General features: G+C 34.6%; 1 protein-coding gene across 3 annotated transcripts in view; it reads right to left on the bottom strand.

Annotated features, from left to right (window-relative positions):
* Window positions 1–3,216: 3,216 nt before the first annotated feature.
* Window positions 3,217–8,456, bottom strand: part of LOC131664129 (exocyst complex component 8) — a 315,864-nt gene continuing 310,624 nt past the window's right edge. For 2 of the 3 annotated variants that reach the window (XM_058935013.1, XM_058935022.1), the window contains one exon: window positions 3,220–4,041. In XM_058935013.1, coding sequence (XP_058790996.1) covers window positions 3,835–4,041 — 207 coding nt within the window. In that variant the 3' untranslated portion in view covers window positions 3,220–3,834. Of the gene's footprint in view, window positions 4,042–8,456 lie in introns of all 3 variants that reach the window. The other variant, XM_058935031.1, reaches the window with a different exon arrangement.

Here is an 8,456-nt window from a genome sequence, read left to right as displayed (position 1 = left end):
CGCTATTGTATATTCGAATTTGCATCATATTTATTCGTTGCAAAATTACTAGCGATATTTACTTGTAAATTAAATTAAGTGAACGATTGAATGATTATAATAACTTGAAATTCGTGATTGGCGCGTGAAAATTGACTGAAAAATGCTTTTGTTCGTAAAAAAAAACTTTGCAATTATTGATTTTGTATCGTAAACATTAAATTTCCCACGCTCGTCACGCTCCTTATATGGTCTTGATTTTTGCCGAATTGCCCTAACACATTTTCACGTATATGTAAAGTAGCGCCATAGCTCTGATACCGCTTTTCTTCAGTTTTCTTATGTATGAGAGGTTGTTGTTTTGCAGTGGAAAACGAAGAAAAAGGCAAATCAGACTGGACCGTTACACAACATTATTAAATTGAAAAAATGTATTCTAAAACAGCGCTATCAACAATGTCTGTAAACGGTATCTTCAAATTCAGATGGATTTGTTGGAAACGTTTATCTAAGCTTTTGAATGTTAAACTTACTGGAACGTTAGTAAAGAAAGAAGATACATCCAGTGAAACTAGAATATATTTGGAATGATTCATGAATTTAATTCATTTTTTAACTGTAAACTATTATTAATGTGAGACAAAGATTTTTTGGTACAATTTTTTGAGTTCTTTGTCTAAAATTTTTTTTAAGAAATTGGTAGGGTCATTAATAGTAAAAATAATCGAACTGAGAGAAATGCCATTTTTATGAATTTTAGGCAGATCATATGCCTTTACAATAACTATATTCTATTGTGTACTTACAATTTACTATTTTATTGCCATACCGTGAGCAATTATTTAACTCTCGTAAATCTGCCTTACAATAGTATAACATACGTGTTGTCCCGCCTGAGTAGTAAACTGAATAGTACGAGGGTGGGTCAACAAGTCCTTAGAAAATCCAAGAGATGGCGCTCAAAACATCCCAACTCATGTTGCATCAACAAGCGTCACTACTAAATAGAGTGCTGCCGAAGTTTCAGCCAGATCAATCGAGTAGTTCCATTTTTATCATCGATCAAAGTGAACAACTTTTGTTTCTTGTTAACAATGGAAAAAAGTGAGTTCCAAGCGGTGATAAACCGTTTCTCTTTAAAAGCTTACGCCGAAAGAAATCAAAGTTGAGTTATATGCAGTTCATGGTGTATCTGCCCCTGTGTTTGCAACTGTTTACAATTGGGTGAATGAATTTAAACGTGATCGTATATCGACTGCAGATGAACATCGTTCAGGTCGTCCTGTAGACGTGGACTTTCCCGAAATGATCAATAAAATCTACGTTATGGTGTTGAGTGACCGAAGAATAAAATTGCGCGAAATAGTTGAGGCCATAGAGATTTCAACAGGTACAGTCATTTCAATTTTACATGAGAAATTGGATAAGAGAAAAATTTAGGCAAGATGGGTGCCGCGTTTGCTCTCAGTCGAAAACAGACGCAGTCAAGTGGTGGCCGCTGAGGCTACCGTAATCCGGGCGACTTTATGTGTCGATTCATAACTGTAGACGAAACGTGGATACATCAGTATACCCTTGAGACCAAGGAATAGTCAAAACAATGAATTATGAAATGTCAACCAGCTCCAAAGAAGGCGATGACAGTAAAATCGGCCAGCAAGGTTATGGCCACTGTTTTTTGGGATGCACGTGGAATTATCGACTATTTAGAAAAAGGATAAACAATCATCGAAGAGTATTATGCGTCGTTGTTGAACCAGTTAAGTAAGAAAACAAAGGAAAAACGTCCTCATTTGAATAAAAAAAAAATTCAGTTTCATCAAGACAATGTACGAGTGCATACTTGCTTAGTTTCAATGGCTAAAATTAAGGAATTGAAGTTCGAATTAGTAGACCATCCACCGTATTCATCAGATATGGCCCCTAGTGATTTGTTTTATTCCTAAACCTAAAAAAGTGGCTTGTCGGACAACGATTCATCTCGAACGAGATCATAAAAGAAACAAATGTCTATTTTGAGGAACTTCCAAAATTATTTTTTTCTGATAGCTTAAAGAACATCTGAAAAAGTGTATCAAGCTAAAAGGAGTTTATATTAAAAATAAAAACAAAATCTATCAAAAAAAATTGTTTTTCTATCTTTTCCTAATAATTTATTGAGCCACTCTCGTATTATAAAACTTGTCAAGAATAAAAGTGAAAAATGGTCTGAGACTTACATTATTTATGTTTCAATGTAACCAACGTCCAGCAGTTTATATAGGACAGACAAAAAGGAAAGTAAAACAAAGAATTAAAGAACATGAAAATATTCCAATAGACAAATTATTACCAGGTCCAAAACATCTTACAGAGAATCCATGATATAGTTTTGATTTTAATAATGTTCAAATTTTAGATAAAGAATTAATAAGCAAAAAAAATTAATTTCCCAAATGATATTTATCAATACATATAATAATACTATTAACAGGCAAGAAGATAGTAAATCAATATCTTAGTAAACGATACCATAATATTTTTAAATTTATTAAATAGATTTTGTGTAACTAATTATCCAATACTATATGATTTATTAAACTATTATTCCATAGAATCATTTCAGGCTTTACTTATACCTATGTTAATAAGATTATCTGTGTATTGTGCTTATATTTATCTTTTTGCCTCTTATCAAAATATGATAAAATGAAATATTAATCAGTATGACTTGTGTTGTGTGATTTGTTTGCTATCTACTATGCTTTTCCGGATTGCTACGTATATATTGCTATTCTATGACTACTAATTTGACTAGATTGTTCATTTTACTTTAAAATATTTACAAATACATAATTTTTGATGTAGAGAAAATTATTGAGATTGCATTGGTATGTGTTTTTTGTTTTTAGTTATGTGTTTGGGTAACATTTCATGTGTTAAAAAATTTGTTTGTATTATATTTGTATGACGAATTGATTATAGTTAAAATAAAGAACTTGATGAACCTGGAAGACAAATCAGCGAATCGTCATTATAACTAATGAAGTAGTTTTATTTTTATTTGGAGCATGGGATTCATTCTCGTATTTCTTTGATTAGAATTTTACTAAATTTAATATGATTGAGTGTAACATTAAGGCTGATTATCTCTATATCAATAGTCTCTATTATGTCTTTTTAAATATTTTGATGCTCGTTCAATATGCTTTTATATCCCTTTCTACCTTTCTCTTTTAAGGGTATGTGTGTGTATGTGTATGTGTATTACTTGAAAAAATTATACACACTTTACGGAAAAAAACATAAATGGAAATATTTTGTCAAATCATTGTATATAACCAACTAAATTATTTGTTTTACATTAAGTAAATAGTATAACTCATTGATATTGTAACAAATTGTAATGGTTCATAAAATAATTTTTATGAATGATTGCTTTTTTTTCTGATAAGAGAGATTTTGAATATCCCTGAAACATTGACCAAATAAAGACTTAATTTATTAATTATAAAATGGATCCGTGAATGGGCGTTTTAGAAAACTAAATTACATTGTCTTTTTTCATAGACTAGCAACATTAGCAATCCAAGAAAATAAAATTCTGTTAGTTGTCTCGATTTACAACTTTAAACAGAGTCATGATATAATGCTAAAATTGCTGCGTGACAAGGGATTCTTTAGAATTTGATATAAATAAAAGTATATTATACATGCAGAAAAGTTTGATTACAACATTATATATACGACGTATTTTACGATATTACCATCGATTCTGTTTTATTAACTTTATTCTTATAGTTGTCATTGTTATTCTTAGTATCATTATTTTTATTAAAATTACTCGTGGAAATGATTCAGGCCATGGGGTATCCTCTAAATGTATTCAGTCGTAGAATATTTTGGTATTGACGTTCGTGGAGCAGGTTTGGGATTATTACTAGATGTTAGGTTAGAATAGAGCTGTTCTTGTAGAGCTATCAATTTCTTGAAGTCTTGACCTGTAACACTCTTGTACAGCTCTAAAGTGCGAGTCATGATAACGTCATGAATATATCTGATGTTATCGCGTATTAGTTTTTTCTGAAATTATAAATAATGTTGTTTAGCAATTGTTTATAATAACAAATTTAAGATAATATTTTATTATATACATAGTATATGAACTTCGAAAAGTTTATTGTTGAATATATAATAATATTACGTAGAAGACTAAATGAGATAAGACTATAACTACGTTATGCAGAAACTTTTTGTGTTTTTTCTGTAGAAAAAGAATTTTGTGATGTTAATATTACCTATTATTTATTATTTTGTTCGTACTCTCGTGGTCTGTCGCGTTAATGAGTAAGAATTCGTTTTAACTTTGAAAATATTTATGAATATTAAGTTTAAAATAAAATTATAAATGAAATATCTATGATTATTTGAATTGGGCTTAAGGAAAGATAGACTTTACCCTAGTTTCTTATGGTGCGAAGTGTCCCATAAGCAGAGCTTAAGTCTTTCTTGTAAAAAGGATATAATTCAGCTGAAGTTTCTTATGACACAAAATGTTCTATGAATCGAGCGTAAATTACAATAGGAAAGAAAAGAATTGTTTAGTTAATTACTTGAGAAAAAGAACTTAGGTATAAGCCAAGTTTATTCAATCTCGAGCGCTCACTTTGCAAGACTAGGAGAGAATGCTAGCCTGTGAAAAATCAGCGTATTTATACACAGATTTTTCCGCCTATTTTCGTAGGACAGCCCTCTTCGAGCTGTTTATGCAAGTATGCAAAATCATTTTCTCTTGTTTACAATAGATTAGACAGCAATAACGAAATTCTAAAACATTTAAAATTTACACAAGTAGATATGGATTATTTAAGTATAATTAACACTTATCGCAAAAAGTATAGTCAAAAGTTATTCACTAATAAAGTTAGTTAATAGATTAATGCAATATTTAAATAATGATAAATAAAATAATGATAAATTTGATATATAGCAATAGTTCAATGCTTGTAGAAATAATTCCATAAAAGAACTACTTAAATTAGTTAATAACATTTGAATTATAATCAATTTTCATATTTGCAACGGTTTTTTGTAAGATATTATAAAGTAGATAATAAATCAGTTAATGAAATTAATAAATTATAACAATGTCGTTATTATGTACAAAATTAACTCTTTAGATTCATATACAATTATTTATTTAAATAAATTATTAAATGTTAATTTATTGATAACAGTAATAACTAAGCTATTATCAATGAAACAAATTCTTACTCATGTTTCTCGGATAGTCATCTTGAATTTAGGTATCCGCTTTATTATAATAATTAATATTTATAATGTAATAAACAAATTGAATGTGCACATTAAAATTCAATATAATTCAGCAGTTGAAAGTAATTAAAATTATTATAATCTGAATCTATGCCGTAAAATTTATATAAAACATGTTGTTACATTGAAATTACTCTTAATTAACGTATTTTAATTGAATTACAAAAACTATTATAGCTATATCTATAAGTAGTATAACGAGTGTGAATGATACTCTCTCCCATATTCTAATTTATTAATATAAGCCAAATGTATATTATATGTCATTTTTATTTCAGTAGGCTGAAACAAGGTAGGTAACAGAGAGAGAGAGAGAGAGAGAGAGAGAGAGAGAGAGAGAGAGAGAGAGAGAGAGAGAGAGAGAGAGAGAGAGAGAGAGAGAGAGAGAGAGAGAGAGTAGGACGGAAAGAGAGAGAGACGGTTCGATTATCGAATGCACGGACCGCGATGAGGGCGCTTCATTCTCTTGGCGCGGCAGATTCGGCTATCGTTCTTCAACGCGAGCGAACGTGTTTAGCTGTCGATTCAATACTCGTGCCTTGAGTCTGTAAATCCTGGACAGCGTGATCTAGTGCGTGCAGTGTGAGAGTCTTTGAGCTGATTAATCGTGCGAGTGTGGAGTTTGTGAGTGACGGCCTCCTGCCATCCACGCCAGCCTATTCGGGATTACTATTTAATTGCAGTTTGTAATTCGAGCGCCTATTGCGAGCCGATTTTTAAGGAGCAGCAATTTGCAAGTACTGCTGCGTACCTCACTCTCTCTCTTAATTCAGCTTCTTGCTTTCTCTCTTTCTCCTTTTTGCTTCGCCGCTTTTATATTAGTTTATTAACATTTATCCGTCATTCAGGTAAATAAAACGCTTACTTCTTAACGCGCGTCCGCTTTATTCCGCCCTTCCGCCTATCTCCCTGACCTTTTAATCTCGCGTTTAGGCGTGTGAGTCTTACGCCGCGACTTGGCATTGGAGCCACGACGCCCCGACAACACCTGACGAGCCGAGCTGTTCCTGCCTAACCAAGCCCAGATTCTTTACTTGCATTATCCGCATATCCTCATATACTAATTTTTATGTCAACGGGACTATTCTCCGTTACATAATTTGGCGCCCAATGTTTAAAACAACCTTCGCTTCAGCGTCGGCTGAAAATTTGAGATCGAACGGATTCCAGGAAACGAGCCCGCGTCGATGCTAGTGTTTACTTCGTGAACTCAAGTGCGCGCGTGAAGTAAACAAAGGACAAAATTTCACAGCTTCACAATTCAGCATTGCAGCGAACTAATATAGCAGACGCAACGCTATTTATTTCTGCCGATCTTTTTTTTTATTAAAACGTTGAAGACGAATGAAGGCACGTACGGGTGGTCCGATAAGTACTTAACCTCACCGCCCGATGGCGCCACTCTCGCAAAAGAAATATTCTATCACGTAGAACAACCTTCTCGATGGTTACTGTCAACATTTCAGCCGGATCGGAGTTGTAGTTTATTTTTGAGAGCGTGTGAAAGCAAGTGTGTACGTTGATTTTTGAAAAATGGAAAAAGAGCAGGAACGGTCGGTGATTCGATTCTTGTTTTTGGAAGGGAAATCGCGCAGCAAAATCATAAAGCGCTTGAATGCTGTGTACGGTAACTCTTCTCCTTCGATGGCGACCGTCAAAAATTGGTTTAACGAGTTTCAACGTGTTCGCACGTAGATTTTTGAAGAGCCACGTCCAGGTGCTCCGAAAACGGCTATCACGGAGGATAACGTGACAAAAATTCGCGATCTCGTATTGGCAGATCAACGATTGAAGGTGCGCGAGATAGCTAAGATCGTAGACATCTCAAAAGACCGCGTGGGTCATGCCCTGCATGAAATTTTGGGCATGAGAAAGCTGTCAGCGCGATGGGTACCGCGTTTGCTCACTCCGGTCAACAAGCGCAACCGTGAGACAACTTCAGAGCAATGTCTGACGCTGTTTAAGCGCAATCTAAAGGAGTTTCTGCGTCGTTTCGTGACAGTCGACGAAACATGGATCCACTGGTATACACCAGAGGCCAAGGAACAGTCAAAACAGTGGACTTTACCCGGCCAAAGTGCTCCGAAGAAGTCGAAGACTGCCCCATCGGCCGGAAAGGCGATGGCCAGCGTTTTCTGGGATTCACAAGGTGTGATCTACATCGACTACCTGGAGAGGGGCAAAACGGTCACAGGGCTGTACTATGCCGAATTATTGGGCCGATTCGACGTCGAATTGCAGAAAAAACGGCCCCATTTGGCGAAGAAATAAGTGCTCTTCCACCATGACAACGCACCAGCTCACACCTCCGCCGTCGCCATGGCCAAATTGGTCGAATTAGGCTACGAACTGCTGCCCCATCCACCGTATTCTCCAGATTTAGCCCCGTGCGACTTCTTTTTGTTTCCAAACTTGAAAAAGTCACTCGCCGGGTAGAAATTTGAGTCGAATGAGGAGGTAATCGCTGCCACGGAAGCCTACTTTTCAGACCTCGAGGAAACGTATTTTTCAGACGGGTAAAATAAGTTGGAGCATCGCTGGGCCAAGTGTATCGAACTAAAAGGAGACTATATTGAAAAATAAAACGCCACTTTTCCAAAATTTTCGTTTTTCTTTTGTAGGCTAAGTACTTATCGGATCACCCGCGTACATGTATTAATATATATATATTTTCATACTATTTAGTACGTACATATCAGCGCGAAGAGTTTGCTTTGTTTTAGATATACAGGGTGTCCCATTTTAAAGGAACCACGCCGAAATTTTCGACGGTTGGCGTTGTACAAAAAAATTGTTCAGACAACAGTTGTTTGGGACAATGGAGGCAACCTTTCTGTGAAATCGGATTTTACCTTGAGATTTATTTTCAAGGTCATTTGATGGTCAAAGTCATTTTTTGAATAGGAACCTATATTTTTGATCCCGGATTTGGAAAGAGCGGAAAATTCTAAGTTTAGATAACGTATTATGTGTGGGGTGCGGTTAACCCCCCCTCTCGTCTAAGGTCATGTAGGGGTCAAATTTATGATTTTCTTCATCTATGCACAGGGATGTTCGGGCACGGGTAAGGTTAATTGTAATAACTCAATAACTCCAATACCCAATAACTCGATAACCCCAATAACCCCAATAACCCAATAACCAAGAGATATTTTGAATAAGGA

This window comes from Phymastichus coffea, unplaced genomic scaffold (genome assembly GCF_024137745.1).
Source record: "Phymastichus coffea isolate CEN01 unplaced genomic scaffold, Cenicafe_Pcof_1.1 PCOF00003, whole genome shotgun sequence".
NCBI lineage: Eukaryota > Metazoa > Arthropoda > Insecta > Hymenoptera > Eulophidae > Phymastichus > Phymastichus coffea.
Note: the sequence above shows the minus strand (reverse complement) of the source record. Positions and strands in the feature narration are given on the sequence as shown.